Raw genomic sequence first — 20,779 nt, 5'->3', positions numbered from 1 at the left:
AGAAGACACGTAGACAGTATTTGTCCCTCGACACCATTACTTATGCCTTTACTTACCTAAGATGTCTATACGTTTTTAATTTTTAGGGGAGAAAATGTTTTGTGAAACTCAGAAAAGAAACACCATACACTATAAAACTGGTTTGTTCTTTTCCTCTTTGAGAGTTTCATGGAATAAAGTATGTTATCTTGCATACTTAGGTACATTCCTACCAAACCAAAGTGGCTCCCACTTTGAACAAATTGCACAGTGCTAATGCTCTCCTTTGTATTTATTTATTGCACTTAGGGTTTTTTTAGAAGAACCATTCAGAAAAACCTTCATCCAACCTATTCCTGTAAATATGAAGGAAAATGTGTGATAGACAAAGTAACAAGAAATCAGTGCCAGGAATGTCGCTTCAAAAAATGTATCTTTGTTGGCATGGCAACAGATTGTAAGTATATTTTTCTGTTTTTCTTTCTTTTCTCTTTTTTTTTTTTTTTAATGTGTGTGTTTGCTTAAAGTATGTTGATTGGTGAGGATTGTTAAAGTAGAGCAGAACTGCCAGCACTTTTTTGTTTTTAATAACTTGTACCGGGGAATTGTGCTCATTGCATCAAACCACTTTCACAGGGCTGTAATTTTTTGTTTATCCTTCACCAGACTGCACCTTCTCCTGGCCTTACCAGGCTGAGTAACAGTAGGAATGTTCATTCTTCGGAGGAGAGGAGGAAGAAATGCATCTGGATGGACACTTTGCTTGAAAAAAAACATCTTGTTTAGAAAATTCTGGAGGATGTGAAATTGAATGTCGTTGTATGAGTCATCCTGCAGTTGTTTGTTTTATTTTTAGCCCTGAAGAAGTTATCTGCTGCAAAGAATTCGACTCTCATTCTAAAGAACTAGAACATATGGCTGTAAGATTAACCCTTAGGGGTCGTCTTTTCCTGCCATTGCACAGGGATTTACACCAATAACTTCAATTAGTATAAATGGGAGGAAGTCACGTAAATCCCCCTGTGCATTAGTGTTAATGGTTGTTGCTGGCGTAATCCTCTGCAGAAGAACTGACAGGAAAAAGCCCAATAAACAACAGAAAAATATTCTAACTTAGTATTTTTCATTGATAACGTAATGTATAACAGTGTCTTCTGTCTAGAGGGAAATAGAAGAAATGACACAATTGCATTCTAGCCAGGCAGACCTTCAGGAGGGGGTGCTGGATAACCCTGGGTCACCGGTTTGCATCCAGCCCAGTCTGACGCAGCAGGCAGTGGGGAGCATCAGCCAGGTAGCGGCTAGACAGAGTGAGAAGTTTCTCTGGGTCTGGTTCTGACCAGCAGGTGCCAGTACCATAAAGCTGGTATGGCCTTTGTGGGCTGTGGCTACATACGCCGCCAAAGGAGCTGTCAATGAGCGTGGCGGACAAGCCAGCTATCCCCCAACTCAAGAAGGGTTTTTCCCACCTTAGAGTTAACATGTGTGAACAGAAGCACGTAAGCAGGGCTTTCGTTGCTCCTGCCTGCCTGCCACCAGTTGCGGATCAGAATGGTCCTCCTCCGCTAAAGCAGGCCAGCCTGTTTTAAATGGCCTAGTCACGTTTGTATGGAAAATGGGATAAAACCTTCTGTGCTGGTCAGCGATGGCGCAGCCCTGGGGCCTGTGTGTCTGGCATCACTGGAAGTAGCGGGGCTGTAGGGGAAAGCCACAGAACAGCACCATTTGTAGGGCTTACAGAAAGAGCCAAAGGCAAATTGTTTCTGATTGTGTCATGCCACAGGTAGTTGGGCCTCCTGTGAATAAGTACTCCCACTTTCTTAAATCCATGTTACCTTCTGCTGGTTTACAAGAACACATTCTATACAATTCAGAGCAGTGAGCGTGCTGATACCACTTTAAAGAAAACAAAAGTGCATCTTTCCCAACATGGATTACTTCAAGTCCGTTATAGGAGCACTTTGAGTCCTCACAAAGCTTTTACGTATTAGTTTTATTGGTGGAATAAGCCACTGCAGGCAATGGTAGTATACATCACGTTACCAGAAGGGTAAGTCATTCTTTGCAATCCAGGCTTCTGAGAAAATGAAGTTTGGAGAGAGAAATAAGAGAACTATGTCAACTGTGGGTCTTACCGAAGTACTTCTTTACTGATTGGTTAAGGTGTTTGTAATCAACTAGTACCTCAGGCGTAGAAAAGACCAAAGTTCAGTCAACCTTAAAGAGCTTCCTGCCATTTTTATATGCTTTTTCCCCTGCTAGTGGTGTTGGATGACAGCAAGCGGTTGGCAAAAAGGAAGCTGATAGAAGAAAATCGAGAGAAGAGACGTCGGGAAGAGCTGCAGAAAACAATTGGGCACAAACCAGAGCCAACAGATGAGGAATGGGAGCTCATCAAAATTGTTACTGAAGCACATGTGGCCACCAATGCACAAGGAAGCCACTGGAAGCAGAAAAGGAAATTTCTGGTAAGGACTGTAGACTTTTACACTGCTCTTGGGAGTCAGGTTCCTTCCTTTCTTCTGAAGTCCCTTCCCAACATTGCAGCCCCACAGAGGATCTATCTGTCAGTGTATTGACATATATGAAAAATGGATTATTTTAATAATTCCTACTTGCTTATTCTTACCTGAAGCTCAGTGTTTCATCAGACCATGTATTTCAAAAGATAAACAGCATGTTGCTGAGTTAAGGCTTACCCAGCTGGATACTTTTAATGTGCTATGATCAGAAAAAGTAGAAAAATTGTTTTGCTCCTGATTAACAGCAGTAGCAGTCTATAATGCATACCATATCTTTTTTTATATATTGTATCTAGGGATAGTTGTCTTTATTAGGGACTAGCATACAACATATTGTAAGTGTTAAAAACAACGACAAGTTTTAAATAAAGCTGATATTTTTTATTAATAACTCGTGCTTTTTGCTTCCTTGTTCCGAAGTGAACACATTAATTAAAATAAATTTGGAAAATAAAGATTAATTTCACTGAAAGCAGGATGATACATACACTATAGTATTGGGATTGCAGACTACAAGACGACTTAAGTTTTCAGCCTATAACTAAGGATCAGAAAATCAATGGTGATTTGTGATGCTCAGCCTTAGAACAGGATTTATTGGATTTTTTCTAAATTGATTTTTAAAGGAAATAAGTGCAGAATGCAAAATGCTTATACAGCACAAAAGAGGGATTATAGACTGAGTGTCAGGAATACACAGGGGTCTTTAACAGTCTGTGTATACCAAATCAGATAGAGAACATTCATTTTTTTGCAAGCCTAGGCTCCTGCTGCCTAATTCACCACGGGAATCTCGACCCACTGTTAAATTGCTAAGAGAAATTATATATTCAAACCAGCTGATCCCTTTTACAAAGTTTTGTTAATTCCAGTGGCACTGTCTAAATTTCTGTGTAAATGGCTGCATGTTCGTAGCAGCGTGCAGTCAGGAAACCACAGCCAGTGATCGCTGGCAAGAAGCAGCAGAGCACTTCCCAGTGGTGCTGCACAGCAAGGTTTGCGGCGCTGGTTTTAGCAGACCAAGAAGCAGCTGCAATAGTGCATTTGGTTACTTAGGCAGGAGTGCTGTTCTTTCAGTATCTCCTGGTTTGGGATGAAGCATGGGGAGCTTGAGGTTTGGGCTGGGAATGAGGACACGGGCAGAAAGCTGGTAGGGACTGGGCCATGTAAAATGTGGTCGCTGAGGGACTTCAGGCTCTGGAGACAGTCACAGCAGAGTGGGAGCCTCCAGCAAAGGGTGCCCAGAGGCAGGGCATGAGGTGATGTGGTGACAGGGCTATTGGGAGAGGGGACGGATGGGGAGAGGCAGGGGTGGCAGCTGTAATGGGCAGTTCAGAAACCAGCTGTGACTTCCACACCTGGTTCCTAGGCCAGACCAAACTGCTCTTGGTGCAGCCCTTGCTTCAGGGCCTCCTAGTTCTTTGCAGTGCTCACGTGCTGAAGCCTGGTGGTTTCAAGGCAAGTGTAGGAAGCTCACTGACGCCTTGCAGTGAGCACAGAAGGGAAAGTCCAGGATGGCCTGCCAACCACAGGTGGAGGGCTTTGAAAGCCCCTGCCAGAAGCTGTTGAAGAGCAAGAGGAGCTGACCACACACCCCAGGAGCTGTGAGTCGGTCCTTAGGCAGCTGAGGCTGGTTCTTCAACAGCAGAAGCTCCTTTGAGGTCTGGACCTCTTTTCCTATTGAGGTGAGTTAGGTGGCAATGGCTCTCCAGTTGCATGCCCTTCTGGAGTGTGTTAGCTTTAGCTAGCAATCCTGACTTTTGCCTTTCCCAAGAAAATGCTGTGTTCTTTCTTTTTCTCCCTAACAATGTTATGCGTGGTTTTAAGCATTTGGTCTTCTTGCTTGGAAGTGATGAAGGTTGTTTATCATGAGCACACAGACAATGTGGTTTAGTTTCCCAAGATTCATGGAGGGAGGGAGCCTAGAACTGGGATTATTTGAGTTTTTTAGGAGGAACCATCAGATAATTGAGCCCAGTCCTCTTCATTGTTCTTTTACAATTGGTGCTTGCTTTAGTAATGCATTGCTGAGGTTTTTCTTGAAAGAAGTTAGATTTGGATTCAGATTGGTGGCAGAGCTGTGGAAGGATCTTTTATGATGTGTTGCTTTGAAAAACTGCCGAGCACAAGTTTTTATTATAGACAGCACATTCAGCACCTCCCCTGTTTAAGTGCCCTTATAGAAATGTCATGAAGTCCATCAGTCTTAAAGGCCACCTTCTCTGGGTTTTATCCAGTTTTTGACTCTCTAATGTGGAGTTGACTCTCTAATGACTCTAAAATGGAAGCTCTGCATGGTGGTTGGCAGGTCTTTTACAACCGGAAAGCCACACTTAGCAAGCAGAACAGCTTTGATATGCCTGTTTTTAAAATACACAGTAACATTGACGAGCTGTCATAAAATCAGGTGAACAAGTTGAAGTGCAGTTGGAATAAAAAAACACTCATTGCAGATTCTGCTTGAAACTATTTCATTGTATATCCCTATTGAAATCCTCAAAATAGTATTTTTTTTCTCTTTTGGAGAAGCCTTGGGCTGAAGTCATGCAGAAGGTGATTTTCAACCAAAATTTTACCCAGACAAGTTCAAATTCTAGTCACTTTATCCAGACTAGCTTTGTGTTCGCCCATTCTTAGTCATCAGTTGTTTTAGCCTAGTTTTGGAAACAGGCCTGGGCAGTTGCCTGGAGCTCTGTGGTACCAGGCAATCTGTTCTGGGAAGGATTGCAGAACTTCAAGTAGGTGAAAGAGCCCAATTCTGCAAAGCTCTCAGCATCTTCTGAGGGGTAACAAGTCACCTCAGCTCCCTTTGCTTTTAGAGAAGCTTGAGACTTCTCAGCACCTGTAAGAAACAAGAAAATGCCGATATTTTTAAGCCAAAAATGCATAAGCTACACCCACAAAATACTCAGATACAGGCACAAGGAAGAAACTGCATGTGCACAAAAATGCAGCTGCCCACACAGGATGGGTAGCAGCATGCCAGTCACCCATTCCTCTGTGCAGTCACCTCTTTCACAAATGCCTTATAAGCATATTCACATTTTGTGGCGTAATGGGCATTACTTACAAAGTGAATAGTGTTACTTTTTATTTTAGTATATCTTCCGTCACCAAGGAGCACTTTTTAAGAGTATGAAATACTTGCTCTAAGATAGAATGTTCCTTTAAATATCTTTATTTATATCCTTAGCCAGAAGATATTGGGCAGGCACCAATAGTTAATGCCCCAGAAGGTGGGAAAGTGGATTTAGAAGCCTTCAGCCAGTTTACAAAAATTATCACACCAGCGATTACAAGAGTGGTGGATTTTGCCAAAAAGTTGCCTATGTTTTGTGAGGTAAGAAAACTTCCTTGCACTTCTCATTTATACACCTGTTGTTAAAAACTATTCAAAATACTCCTGGCATGGAACTAAAAAATTCACTATGTTTAAAATCAGAAAAATTAAGAGACTCAAAATAGATGGGACTAGAATAATCTGGATTTTTATGAGTTTTCATTTTCCTGTGGTTACTGAAATCCTGATTTTGTTCATCTAGAAGTCATCATGGTTCATTAGGTACTCAAATGTGTCTTTAGAGGTGGCCTTGAACAAAGCCAATGAGCAAAAAGAGACTGTCTAGAAGCATCTTTGATACGTTTAATCAGATCTTCCAGCACGCAGTTCCCTCTCTGCTTTCTGGCTCCTTGGCAGGTATAGTATTAGGGCGTTGAATCTATGCAGTAACAAATCCTTCAAATTCAGGAAAGCATCCCTATCCAGGAAAGGTACTTGCCTCATTGTATTCCCTAGGCATGCTTTTTCTGAACGGGGAGGTTGTGCATAACAGAGTGTAAAAGTAATGGATTGTCATTGCAGGTAGATACTCACATGTAAAATATATGGTAAATAGACTCAAAGTCTTGGTTGCACATTAGGAATACAGAGGCCCTAGGCTGATCTAATTTATACCCAGGTGTCATTTTTATTAAAGGACCAGATGCAATGGCTGATTATATTTTTTTCCTAACTTAAAAAATGTTACCAGAACTGCAGCCTGAAATAATGTTTCAGTCTTAATAATCTTAATAATTTTAATAATTTTAAATCTTGTAAGTCCCTTAGGATCCACAACCATGGGAGTTTTAGTATGGAAATAACCCCAATCCAGCCATGGAAGGATGCCTGCCTGCTCGCCCACGCTGCAGAGCAACACTTGACTCTGCTGGTGAAACGCCAAGTGAATGACATTCAAAATGGGAGTGACCATTGTCAATGAGTTCATCGGGCTCCCTAACTCAGGAACAGTTTCCTCCTAATAAGTAAACATCAGCCAGAAAGGAAGTTTAAGGCAGCCATAGCATTTTACTCTTCTGTGGCTGGCAGCTTTTCTTTAAGGTCAGTCAAGGAGAGCTATTTATGTCCTCTGGCACCTACAGAACAAGAAGAGGTAAATATCAATAGTTGGCGTACTGTACATAGCTCTCCCTGGCTAACCTCAGCATTGGCTCCATCAGCCAAGAAAGCATGAAATAGTGGCCAAGCATGAAGATTTTAAAATACAAGGAATGTATCCGTAGATCAAGAGGCCCCTGCAGCATTCAGTGTCTGAGGGAATCTGTCTCCTCTGATTTGGCATTTGTCGGTGGGAAGTTGCAGTGACATACCAAGGTAGTCTTTTTAATTTAGAAAGCTTTGCCAGTCACACACAGGCTGCAGTGCCCATCTGACATCTCCTACCCCTCCTGGCTACCATGGGCCCACTTGTGTCAGAGCCAAGCAGGAAGCATTGATGAAGAAGTCAAGGTGTCGCTGGGCATGACCTCTGTAGCTTATGCAGCTCGGCTAGGACAGGCTTTGTTTACAGCTGAGCCACTGTGTAAACCTGACACTCATATACAGCAAGGGCCGATGGCAGAGTGAGGGACAGCTCCTTGTGAACACAAAGGAATAGGACAGCTGTCCTCCAGGTTGTCATATAGCTCCTGCTGTAGCATAAAGAAAATGACAAATGTTTGCTCCTTTTTGAAGGGGCACTGTCCTGTTAACTTTATTTCAGTTATGGTTTTTAACCCATATATTTTTCTTAGAAGCAACACTGTGTGTGTTGTGGATTTGTTTATGAGAAAAAGCCCTCCTTTCTTCCATAGGACCTGCAGAGTATTTAAACATTATCTCAGTTCTTAATTTCCACAGAGGCTCAAGCTGAGTAATAAATCTCTATGAAGGAGGGGCATGGCAAGGAACATCCATGGCCACTTATATATTCATGGCTACTTTTCCTTCTTTCTCCCTTCTTTGGACACATGCGCAAGCCAGCAAAGCACTGTGAGTGCCCAGCTTAGTTTGTGTGCACTCATTGGCCCATGCCTCAAAGCAAGAATCTAATCCCAGAGTAATCGAAGTATAAGGAAAACTTTGTTTACTTCTCAGCATTTCTGCTGTTGTTTTCTTCTTGCATTTCCTTCTGCTTAGAAGATGAAGATTGAGGAGCATTTAATCAGTTTGATGTGACTTTAAGTGTCACCAGCATCAGTGGTTCCACATTGGGTGAAGCTGTGTAAATACCCTTCTAGGTAGCTAAGCTCAGCTCAGTTCCATGGTGCTGTATTACACGTGCTGGCTGCCAGTATGTCCTGCAGAGGTGAGCACCTGCCTTTTGCTTTTTCTCCCTGCAGAGAGAGAAGCACAACATGTGGGATAATCAGTCGCATTTGTTGACCCCGCTCCTGGAAGGTGCTCTGGTAGCAACGCTCAACTGATGAGCGTAGGTAGCATTGAAACCTGCGTAGTTGGGAGCAGAACTGACGTTCAAGCCCCCGTCTTTGGTAACTGCTGCTACTGGCAGATGAGACCTGAGGCTTGGCATCCATGAAATAGGTGTCCCGTGTATCCTTCGGAATTAGGAAAGCAGGTGAAGGACAGGCATAGTCAGATCACCACTAGCATAAAGAAGTTTTAAGAAGGTTCAAGTAGGAAGAGAAATTCTCATTGGTTTAATGGCTCACTAATAAAACAGCTGAAGCATCACGAAATATCTCCCCTACTGTTATCTGTCTGTTTCTCTTCCACCATTCTTCCTTCTCCTTAGTCTTTTTTTCTTCATTTCTCTTCTCCCTTCTCCCATCCTTTCCTTCATGTCCCTTTTTTCTCTGCAGTTACCTATTCCGATATCTCTTCGTGGTTGCTCTCACACATCTTACCTTTTTTTTTCTTTTTTTTTTAATTTTATTTTTATTTCTTACTCTGTTTCTTTCCCTACTTCAGTCTCAGCAGCCAAACAGTGGCATTGTCATTGGGTAGCGAGACTGCCACTGTGCCTGTGCAGCCTTCCCCATGCTGCTGCTGAGCTGAGTGTGATCCGCAGAGAAAGTGATTTGCTCTGAACAGGATGAGTCATTTTTCTTGTGTATCAAACACTTTACACCTGAAGTTGGCATTGCTGGAAAAATAGCTGCATGATTCAACTCCTTTTTCTGACTGGGGCTGGCTTTGTACTTAAAACTCTTCTCTAACCGGCAGCTGCTTTCCACTTGTGTTAGGTAACTGTCTGGCATCCACTCTACATCACTTTACACCAAATCAGTGTATTTGCTGTGCGAGTACACAGTTGCCACATAAACCGACAGTTGGTAGGGTTTTTTTCATTTTGAATTGCAAATCAGGTAAATATAATAACTTTATATGAATCAGAAATGGATGGATTTTTGCCTCCTTTCAATCCAAGTAGAAATTAGTTGCTTTTTCATATATGTGACCCTTTTCTGTTCATTTAGTGACAGTCTCAAAATATTCTTGGTCGGTTTTGCTATCATTGAATTACTTATGACAACAAAGACATGCTTTACAGAACCCGTTCTCCTAATGTGTCAGCATCCTGGTGACACTTCATAAATACAGAACTTACCGCCACCAATTCGGACAGCTTACCTTTTTTGATGTTGTGGAAAAGACAAGTCTAGCCATGTGTCCTTTATGCACCAGCATAAAAGTTGGAGCTATACCATAGATTTTCTGTCTAGGAGTCTAGGGAAATCAGCCTTGCTAGGCTAACTATAGCTTAATAAGTTCTCTGTTTAAATGGGCAGTGAGAATTAGGAGTACATGCCCCACTGATTGAGGTATCTCTTCTAGATACAAAAATTTATTTTGTTCCTTTTATTTAAAAAGCAGTCCACTCTTACGGACCCTCCCAAATGTCTTTCTTTTCCTCTGGTCAGGTAAGAAATAAGCATGGCTGGCAGTGAGTTTAACTGGGATGGCTGAGGTCTGTACCAGCCCCAATTATAGTTTGTTCTGTTATGCTAAGTTGTAAGCTGAAGGAGCTCAGGAGTAGAAGAGAGAAGGGTAAACAGCTGAGGACAGTGACCACTTCAGCCATCTCAGTTAGATCCACCCCTGATGGGAGACAAAACCCGTGGTGTATGTTACTACCAACCTGGCACTTGCCAGGTCTGCTTCACCCTTTACACTTCATGAAATGTTCTGCAAATTAGAAAGCTACATTCTTAAGGTTTATTTGACTTAACTTTATAATGCTCCCACAAACTGAGCGGTCCCATGGAGAGCAGCACTTCTGCAAGTTGGGTCACTTCACCTCAGCATCTGAACCAGCTTGGTTTGCTTTGAGTATCTTGCCCGGGACCACTTGCCTACAGCTGTGTCATCACTAGGTTTCCTAAGGGGGTGTGGGGATATTAGCCTGCCGGCAATTTCTGGAAGCAGGAATGCAAGTCTTGGAGGTTTCTGCAGTGCACTGGAACTAGTCGGTCAGCAGCGTGTTTGGAGGGTAGCTGCACTATGCGAGGTAGTGTCCTGGTGTGTGAACGGCAACTTCGTGCTCATGGATTTATTGTAGTTGTAAAACCAACTCAGTTTGAAAAACACATCTTTTTCTTTACTGTTTATAATTTCTACAGCTGCCATGTGAAGATCAGATCATCCTTCTGAAAGGCTGCTGTATGGAGATAATGTCCCTCCGAGCAGCAGTTCGCTATGACCCCGAGAGTGAGACTTTAACACTAAATGGGGAGATGGCGGTGACAAGGGGCCAGCTGAAAAATGGGGGTCTTGGCGTAGTGTCTGATGCCATTTTTGACCTGGGCATGTCTCTTTCTTCATTTAACCTGGATGACACCGAGGTTGCCCTTCTTCAGGCTGTTCTGCTCATGTCATCAGGTGAGAACAGAAATATATTGGGACCCCAACCATTTTGAAACTCTTTAGTCTTTGTCAGAAACCTCTTTTTAAAAGAAATAGGATATGTTAGGTTTTGCAGTGCTGACTAGAGTAATGTGGGAGAAATTCTCTCTCAAAATCCCGGTGCAGCTTGGAACTAGTTTGGTGAGCACTAGGAAAAAAATGCAGTGTTCAGAGAGATGGGCATAAAAGTGGCTTTGGTATCACACCTTGCTCAGTTTAGTACTTAGGGAGGAGGCAGGGATGATTATCAGAAAGAAATCAGATCTGCCTCTGAGCCAGTTTGCCTTGAATGAAAACCTGATAATTTAGCAACAGTTGTCCTTACAGTAAGTTCCCTCTTCCCCTAGGTACTGTCATGCACTGGGTGGGAAGTACAGTTCATACACATTTCCATCGGTCTCATCTGCTTAGTTTGACCTGTTTTCTTGTTTTCCTACTTAACAGCACCACCACTTGCTAATGGGCGTGAGAGCTGTGCTGTTTCCCCACACTGGGACCATTTACAACTGGTCTCTTGGTGGTGTGATACAGAAGCAACACAGACCATTTCATATGATTTCCAAAGAGATTTTTCCCTTTTCAGATCGAGTATGTTTTCAAATATGCTTCCACTGACTGTGCCAGCCCAAAGAGGAAATTCCATTCTTGGGCAGTGGCAGATTTGGCAAGGTTTTGTTTTAAGACCACTTTGAAGATTGGGCACTAAAGAACAATACACAGTGATTTACAAGCATTAACTGTGTCTGAGGCAGAAGTGTTTCCACATTAATCACAACAGAGCACTTGACCTTCCCAATCAAAACATTTTGATTTCTTTTTAGTTCCCTACACAGTGATACTTGAGTAGGGGTTTCAGAAGGCAATTCAGAGGGCCTGCTTTCCCAGAAGTGTCTCCTGAAGAGTGACTTGTGAAAGGAGCTTTTCCAGTGCCCATCTGGGTGCCCGTTGAGACAATCGGCCAAACTTTTGGCCTTTGTTGTTCCTTGGTGCTCCATAACAGCTTCCTTTGCAGCTCACCTGTGGATCAAAGCTTGATCAAAGCGTTGGTCAGACTGTAGAGAAACAGATGGGAAAGAACTGTAATTTAGATATCAGACAAGGATTTTTTTTTTGTTCTTTATTAGTTGTTTTACAGTAAGATATAAATAGAAGCCTTAGCTGAGCAACAGCTATCTGTTGCTCTAGTCACTGTAAGGAAACACTTCCCAAACAGCTATACTCTAGATGGGTAAAGCAGGCGAAGGATGAAGAAAAGGATTCTCTCCTTGTTTTAACAGTGATAGTACTGGTAAGTGAGGTCCCCAGGGTCAAAGAAGTTGTTTGTAGCAGAGCCAGATGTCCTTGGTCTTCTTCCTTTCTTTCCTAACAACAGAATTGTCCTATTTTTCCTGATCTATGGTCAGGAATTCATTAAGGTAAATGAGTAATAATGATAATTCTGCTTCTTTATATCTGCAGATCGCCCAGGCCTTGTTTGCGTCGAGAGGATAGAAAAATGTCAAGAGGGTTTCCTCCTGGCATTCGAACACTACATTAATTACAGAAAACACCATGTTGCACACTTTTGGCCAAAACTGCTGATGAAAGTGACAGACCTGCGAATGATCGGAGCCTGCCATGCCAGCCGCTTCCTGCACATGAAGGTGGAGTGCCCCACAGAACTCTTTCCTCCGTTGTTCCTGGAAGTGTTTGAGGATTAGAGAGACTGGAGCGGTTCTCCGCCCCCGCCCCGTCGCACTACTGGCTGTCATTTCATCCCGTTGCCCGGCTCTTCTCACCTCTGTTTGTTCTTCTTCTTCTTTCGTTCTCTTCTGTTTCTTGAGGCGGGGTTGGGTTTTTGTTTGGGTTTTCGTTTGGGGTTGCTGGGGGGCAGTTGTATACACATGGATGAAAACATCCCTTTAATGCGGGTACTTGTGACTATTGCAATTTGTTCTTCAGTCCTTTGATGTGAATGCTTTGACAGCTTAACAGTGAAAATACAAACAGACCAATCTCATTCACCAGCACTTGCGTGGTCACCAGCTCACACACATCATTGCTTGGAAAATATGGGAGAGAAATTGAAGTGGCAGAAAATAAATTGGCCTCCAAGTTAAAACAGCTATTGTTAATTTGACCCTGGCAATTCTGTCTAGTATTACCTCATTTTGCAGGGCACAAGTGACCAATTCATGAGATGAAATTTCTAGTCTTCATGGTTGTTTCTATCGTAACAATCACCATTATGATCTAGGATCTTTGTGATCATCGTGATCCCATCATTATCTGAGGATTGTTCCAGCAGATACAGTTTAACTGTGCCCCATAAATCAAGTACTTAAAATAATGCAGAGTGTTAGAAGGGACTGACTCATTTTTTTTCCATGTGTATAAGAAAGTAAGATCCTTCAGTTCTTACTACATTTGAACTCCAGGTAACTTCACTGGAAGGTCTGTTGGAGTAAGGAGGGGAATTTAATCCTCTGAGGTGCTTTTCCTGAGAGTGGAGAGGTCTGCTTTTTCTGAGGTGTGTGGAAAATTCATCACTCTGAGGGAGGAGGCTCTCTGTCAGGATAGCAGGCTTTCCTCGGAGTTATTCAGGGATATGAATGCTCACAGAATGAGGACAAGGAGAATGAAACATACGGGGTGACCTTCAGATGGGACAGAAACCAACTGTGTTATTAATGACACTTAAGACTGTACAGCTTTATTCCAGTAATACAAATAGTGTTGCTTGGCAGTAATCTTTTGTTTTATATATATATATATATAAAGTTTATATGCACGTATATATATAATTTTATATATATATAATTACAAATCTTCAGCAGATGTCTTAAACATATTTCCATATTTTTATCTTCTCTCTCTCCTTCTCTCACCCTCTCCTGTGCGTGTGTGTGTTTATGTGTGTTGATCAGCTAGGTTCTCCCTCCTTGGTGTCCGTACGTTTTTCATTTGGCTAGATTCTCTCTTGATTCCTTTAATTTATTTCCACTAACTGCACTAGCAGGAACCAAACTGAGCAATGACAGGATGTCCTGCTGCCGAAATCTGCAAGCCAGTACTCACAGTCCTGGAATGTTTGGAGGCCGGTGATGAGGGCATTATAGGTAGAGGTTCCTCTCTGTCATCCATCTCCATTCAGGCCTGTTGTCCCTGGGTTTTATAAACTTGATATTAAACCATTCTCTGAATTTGTATGACACATCAAAAGCATCCTTCTGTTCTTCCTGGGAACCAGAGACTTAGTTCACGTATTTTGCACTTCCTCATACCCCATGTTCTTGCGTGTTGTGCATTCATTTGTACCAGTTTCTTTCTCGCTATTTATTGATATATTTGCCTGGCAAGTCAGTGGGCATTGTTAGGGTGGGTGTGTTGACTTTCAAAGCTCATGGCCCATATCTAAACCCATATGTTACGTGTTTATCCCCTCATGAAAACATGATACTCAGGAAAACTTACCTTGTAGGTGGAACACAGTATGTGTGTGTCGGGGGTCAAATTCTTTCCACCCGTCTTTCCCTACATCATTGATAAAGCATTTGGAGTGCTATGGGCTATGTTTTCAGGGATGTGGAATCTTGTTCTCCCTGTTCTTTGATACCATATGCACCTATGATGAGTTGTGAGCACTGATGTTATCACTTAGGGGTTTGTGCCCATAATTTTGTGAGAACATAAAACACAATGGGGCGTTTAGGGTTTTTTTGCAGGTAGCAAGGAAGACAGAGCATTGGAAATTTGTTCTTACATGTTTGCTGAAGTTGAAGAACCTCTGTTGTGGGCTGTGTTTGCTCCATCTCGAAGCATATGTGTTAACAGCATCAGACTATCCAAATTCCTTGTAGAGCACTATGTTTTGGGGACAAGGAGTTAGAAACTTTCTAGCTTTTTGGAACAAGAGGCCAGACAATGTGGTGAACTCACAGGTACTCGTGCAGAATCTCAGATGAGCAGCATCCGTAGTCAGTAAAGACTGCTAGATATCTGATTTAGGGGTGGCTTGATAGGGAACTGATAGCATATAGGGAAAGCAAAAAACCAGCTGATGCATTACTTGCATTTATACTGACAATGGCTTGCAAAGAAAAGAGAAATGTGCATGTCTTTTGGAGTTCTGTTCTGCCACTGATCTGAGCATGGAGTTCCTCCTGAAGCCAGTGCAAGTATCTCACCTGTTTGCTAAATGTGAGCTTGAGTTAGCATACAAGCTTTTGACTGTGCTGCACATGAGACCCAGGAGAAAAAAACACCATGTTTCTCCTAGTAGTATTCACAATTATCTCACTACAAGGTCCATGCTGCTTCTTGTATTTTTCCAAGCTTCGGTTCCTGGAGTTGTGCTGCTGCTTGAGAGGTTCAGTCTGTCATTAAGGTCAACAATTCTTGTCCTTTGGGCTATAAAGAAAATCAGTAGCCTAAATGTTAATTATTTAGGTGGGAAGTCACTACCCAACAGTGACTTAGCTCATAACTATTGGGGCCCTCATAACTGGCTTTTGAACACTTGGGATTGTCAGGACTGCATTAATCAAAAAATAAATAAAGATCAGAGGTTAGAAAAAAATGTGAGTTACTGGATTGACTTGGGGAAGCAGCAAGAGATGAAAGAACTTGAAACGCCCTGGGCAGAACTGCAGTTTGAGACAGTGCTGAGAATTAACACTTTGCACACTGGCTGCTGTAAAGATCGTTGCTCACACAGGAACTTGTCCCCCAAGGTCTACCATGGCAAGTTCCAAAGTTTTAAAACAGCCTGCATAAGTGGATGTCTGAATTCAGGCACGTAAGCTGCATTTAGGCATCCAAGCTAATGGCCTGACTTCCCAAGATGCTGATGCAGTTTGGAGTTGTGCTTAATCAGGGTTCAGAAAATCAGGCCTCCTTCCTTAGGTGATTGCAGATGGACTGAAGTGCCTAAAATCAGGCAACCAACTTTGACAGGTTCGGCAGTGCTCTAAGCAGAAAGGACATATGTCAACATACTTTTCTAGCTTTTTAGATTAAGTTGGAGTCTGGCACTGATTAACAGAGGGGGATTAGTAGTATTCCTGAATTGAAAACTAAGACCAAGCTCTTAGTTTGACAGATTTGATGTACTGACATCTAATGGCCTCTGATTGCCTACCAGTCTTACTTTGTGTGACTTCATTGACTCCCTTCAGTACGACTCCTGATTTATGTGATCACGACAGCAAAACTAGACCACATGAGGATGCTCTTGCAGACTCTTACCAGTGGATACTGACCTTAGTTCTGCAAAGACATACTTGCTTTTAAATGTCACTGGTCTCAAGCCATTGTAGGATTGAGCCACTGGACTGACCATCTGAGTAGCAGACACCAGTACTGCAGTCAGCACCCTTTGTAGTAACTGGCCTTCTGAGTGAAATAACAAACGTGCGCTTTCCATTGCAGTCCAGAGTCTCGTTTCTGGTGGTGCCACCTAACTCTCATGTTTGCTTTGTGGTCTACGTGTGGGTCTTACATAGAAGATTCTTCCTGTCAAACCTGATTGTTCATGGTTTTGCCCTGAGTAACACGTGCGTTTAGATATTCATTTCATGTGTAATCTCAGTTAAGTCATGATATTTATAATGACATATATAGTGCGTGATAATGATTTTTGTTTACATTCTGCCAAAATGTAGAAGTTAGAGTTAGACCTCCAAGGTCCAAAATCATCCTTGAGCAGACTGCTTGCTTCTTCAGAGGCAGGCTTCAGAAAGCGGAAAAAACTGTCCAGAAAGACCATTTATATCAGAAATCTGCCAAGACAGGGCTGTTGATCACAAGCGGAGCATGTCATTGCTAGTGATGTATTTTTATGCTATGGAACTCTAACCTGTATGTGTCATATTGACTTCTTGCTGCATGAATCATAAATTATAAAAATCAGTCTTATGGTTTTGAGATGTAGCCAGCATTCCTAAGGCTAAACCTTTTTCATTGACAGAATCAAAATCCACAACCAAGGAACGTATTCCTCTCACTGTGAGAGCAATTGAAAGTGTTCAGCATTTATCTTTTCACAAAGGAAGAGGCGACAGGACCTCTTAATGTGTCTTGTTATTATGATCATCGGGAAATGATTGCCAGACGTTTCCTTTTGATATAGCAATGAAGTGATCCGTATTTAAATTTTATAGAGAGAATTTTATTCTAGTGTGATAGAGATTTATTTTCCACTTAAAGACTCAAAACGGTGTGAGCACATTTTTTTACTATGGTATATTTTTGCTTTAAAATTAAAAACAAAAAAAAAAGGTTTGGCCTTATCACGAAGTTTTAGTGTGTTGTATAGCTGTTAGCAAATGCAAAGAGTATGCATTATTTGTGTGTATCCACATTGACTGATGTCGCCTTCAAAAAGCAATATTGTGCAGGTAATAAGTTGTTTGTGACTGTCCATTGCACAGTTTACCTTCTTTAAAAGCTAACCTTGTTTATGCACAAGACAATCAAATGTAAATCTACATCAGCACCCGGGTGTAGATTAAATTTATGTAAATTACTGAGCACAATGTAAAACATTAAAAGACACTTTATTTAATTACACATTTAATGTTGGTAAAGATAGTATCAGGGCATGAACTAGCTGACATACTGTAATTTCTTTTTCTCTTTTCATACTTCCTTAGCACTCTTCAGTTTTAGTTTGCTCATAAATACATCAAATTAGTCATTCATAATTTTTTTTGAAGAGAAGGGTGGTTTGGGTTGTTTATTTGTTTTTACGAAGTTGGTTGGGAGGCCGTCTTACTTTGTCTATGAGGTTTGTGGGTTTTGCTTATTTGGTTTATTTTTTTATATCAGTTTCGTGCCCTGAGGGTAAGGCAAACGTTACACCGTACAGTAAAAAACAAAGTACCTTGGATGATGTATTTTTTTGCAAACAGTGTTAAGAGTTATGCTAGATTGGTAATATTTTTTCAGCCTAAAATATATTAAAAAAAATCTGTGATCACAAATGTTTTAAACTATCTAAAGAGAAAATTTGTATATTTGGGGGAAGAAAATAATTTTTACATAGCTTTTGTATGCAGATATTAAAATGTAATTATGAATATAGTGGGCATAGATAACTGTGTAAGCTTGAATTCTAAAAAAGAAAAAGCTTATAACTGAAAAGTGGTCCTGGTGTCTCCGTCTCTTTGTTGCAGGCTGTTTCGTCAGCTCTGTCGCACACTGCCAAGCTGCTGGAACGGGAGAAGTAGGACCCAGAGCACGATGTTATATCGACTTTAACCTGTTCGTATTTCTATCCTTCTGCAACCCTTTCATCACCTACCTCATATCTTATCTCCTCTCCTCCCCTCCCTTGGGCACCCAGCCGAAGGTTTTCACTTCCCCACTGTTCACATCAGCCAAACTTAATTCACTCCAGTGAACTGACTCTTGATTTATGTCTCACTCAATTACATTTTTTAAGGGAACGCCCTTTCTTTCCTTCTCCGTTCCCAGTCTGGACAGGGATGGCGTTAAAGGAGCAATAGGCTTCCTGTCTCTTCACACTTTCCATACCTCGGTCTCCTACCTGTTGGAGAAGGTCTCCTCATTCAGATATTCTCTCTAGTCTCATATTCCTTTGCAGTTTTGATTTCTCCTCCAGTCCTTTCATTCCCCTCAGGAAGGAAAGCAAGACCTAGTGCCTGGATCCAAAGCCGCTTCTTGGCCTGTCCCAGACGGGAAACCTGGTTAAGGCTGTTGCTTCACGGTGATGGCCACAGGCATTTACTGGCTGACTCCCAGCTCCTGTTCCTGGTCCCCTTCCACGTGAGGTGCTGGGAGCCATCAAACGCATGCCGAGCTCCCTGACCTCCCTCTGCCTGCCGTCGGCGGGAGCACCTTCCCCACGCCAGGCTTGGCGTCCCTGGGGAGCGCTGCGCCGGCACCCCGAGGGTTTGTTCCCGCTGTTGCCCGTGGGAATAGGGCCTGCCTTCAAAGGCGGGAGCTCCATCCGAGGAGCCTGAGGGAAAGCATGAAACCCATGCTCTGCCTTAGAGCCCTGCAAGCACTTCAGTTCAGGCACCTGAGTGAGGAAGTCTTGCCAAAGCCGCTGCTGGGTGTGCACTGACTTAGCAGTGGTGAGGGCTGCTCAGGCCCTCCAGGACCAGCTCTGGAGCGAGGAACTCATTTGCTGCGTAGCAACTTGTTTACTCGATGTGAAGAAATAATTCTGGTACCACAGACGCCAGTGCATTGGCTGTGAGGTTTCCAGGCTTCCTTTGGAGCGGTGAAGTCTGTGTTTGTCAAAAGCAGTGTGAGGTCTGTGAAGAGGAGCAGTATTCTGGCACCCACGTGTATTTGCTTCAGAGCCTATTTATCACTGCAGAGAAGGACATAAAAGATGGTTAGTTCTCCCCCGGAGCACTGACAGTGCCAGAAGGAGTGTCGTCTTGGTCTGTTGTGAGCTGCCTCGTGCATCCTGAGCCTGTTGACTCTATAGCCACAGTTTGTCCTTCCTCTTGGTGACAGTGGGTGAGGGTTTTCTCCCGTTGGAAACTGAGCCACGCCTGAAGGATTTTCTCACTGTGAACTTAGGAATCTAAACAGTCGTGTGTCTTACACTCATGGTCATGTGTGCTGTGTGGTATTCCCAATAGCATCAATGGTTTCAAAATGAAGCATGTTCATATTAAGAGAGACTGCAGATATACCACCTTTGAAATAAGTAAAGGACGAGTACAAAAGTCTCTCCACTCTATTTATCATATTGCACCACTCCTTTACAGCTTACCAGGTAGAGAAGGCTCCTTTCCGGACTGGGTCACAGAGCACCTTTCTCTCCTCTCTCATGCCTGTGTCTGGGGGGAGCACTGACCCTGCAGGTACTGACTCAAGCAGCCTTGGTAGGCACAAAGAAAGATGTGCCAGAAAACCCTTTTGCCAGGGTCAAGGAGCAGATTTCAAGAAGAATTTTAAAAAATGAAGAAGCCCCTTTGAATCATTTATGAGAGCTTTGAGACTTCTGAGGTCAAGGAATACTGAAAGACTTGTGGGATCCCTGAGTCAGAGGTCCCAAAGGGAGAAAAAAAGGCGCCTAGGTCATCCTGACCTTGTGGTGCCTTGGAAAATCACAAATTTGGAAAAGTGGTGCAAGTTCAGTACCCTGCTGTGCAGAAGCAGGGTGGCCTTCTACAGGGAAAACAAGACAATCTATAGTGGATTGTGTTTGGAAAACACAGTGTAAAAAAGTAGAAAAGGACATCAGCAAATCAAAAGCAGAACCACGAACCAGTCATTTCCCAAATGCCATTGGAATTTGAACTTGCAAGAGGCTGTCTGAGTGCATCCCATATGCTTTAAGCAGTGTCTCTCTGAACAGAAATTCTCTAGTTGCAAGAAATAAAAGCTGTTTTGCAAAACCCAAACAAAAGCGTTATTTGAAGGGAAAAAAGTATGTGTTATATGTAGCTGCAAGGTCTTTGATATCTCCCTGCTCAGAGGTAGGAGCAAAAAGGGGAAGAAGTTATCTTTGCTGGAATAACTATAGAGGCAGAAGGCTTCACTGCCTGATGTAATGTTTAAAATGGAAATGAAAGCTTGGGCATACCTTAGTGTGTATATGAAGTTGGCTAGGGCTGAAAACACAGCCAAAGGAAAATCTCAAAGATATATTCTCCACTCTAAGGAGCAGGAGCCTAGGAAAATAAACAGTTAAAAAGTCAAAGACCTGAAAAAAACACAAATACAGCAATATCTGAGGATGAGATCATTCCTGGCAAGTGGATAAAGCACTAAAAAAAATGGAGACTGATGAAAGAGAGAGAGAGAGAAAAAATGAAGGAAAAAGAAAGAAAGAAAATAAAGGAAGGAAGGAAAGGAAGGAAGGAAGGAAGAGGAAACAGCACTATTAGAAGAACAGAAAGATCGGAACAAAACACATGGCCAGGGGTGAGCAATTCCATGTGCACAGGGACTTTACATGGTCCAGACAATCCCAGATTTGTTTGCTCATGATGAAAACATGCACGCTGGCTTTAGATTATTATTCTCTCTCTCCAGAATTAGCCTTCTTGGGAAAAGGCAAAGGGTAATATCAGCTAACCTTGGACTTTGGATCGGTGTTTATTAAGGTGTAAGAGAGCAGCTGCGATGA

At 42.4% G+C, this 20,779-nt stretch overlaps 1 protein-coding gene across 8 annotated transcripts in view; it reads left to right on the top strand.

The window, feature by feature from the left end:
• The window catches only part of THRB (thyroid hormone receptor beta), a 170,519-nt gene extending 152,713 nt beyond the window's left edge, over positions 1-17,806 (top strand). For all 8 annotated transcript variants that reach the window (XM_075493156.1, XM_075493160.1, XM_075493159.1 and 5 more), the window contains 5 exons: positions 289-436; positions 2,242-2,447; positions 5,695-5,841; positions 10,404-10,662; positions 12,145-17,806. In XM_075493156.1, coding sequence (XP_075349271.1) covers positions 289-436; positions 2,242-2,447; positions 5,695-5,841; positions 10,404-10,662; positions 12,145-12,386 — 1,002 coding nt within the window. In that variant the 3' untranslated portion in view covers positions 12,387-17,806. The remainder of the gene's footprint in view (positions 1-288; positions 437-2,241; positions 2,448-5,694; positions 5,842-10,403; positions 10,663-12,144) is intronic.
• Positions 17,807-20,779: the final 2,973 nt, after the last annotated feature.

This window comes from Mycteria americana, chromosome 2 (genome assembly GCF_035582795.1).
Source record: "Mycteria americana isolate JAX WOST 10 ecotype Jacksonville Zoo and Gardens chromosome 2, USCA_MyAme_1.0, whole genome shotgun sequence".
Taxonomy (NCBI): Eukaryota; Metazoa; Chordata; class Aves; order Ciconiiformes; family Ciconiidae; genus Mycteria; species Mycteria americana.
This window is presented reverse-complemented; position numbering and strand designations above follow the sequence as displayed.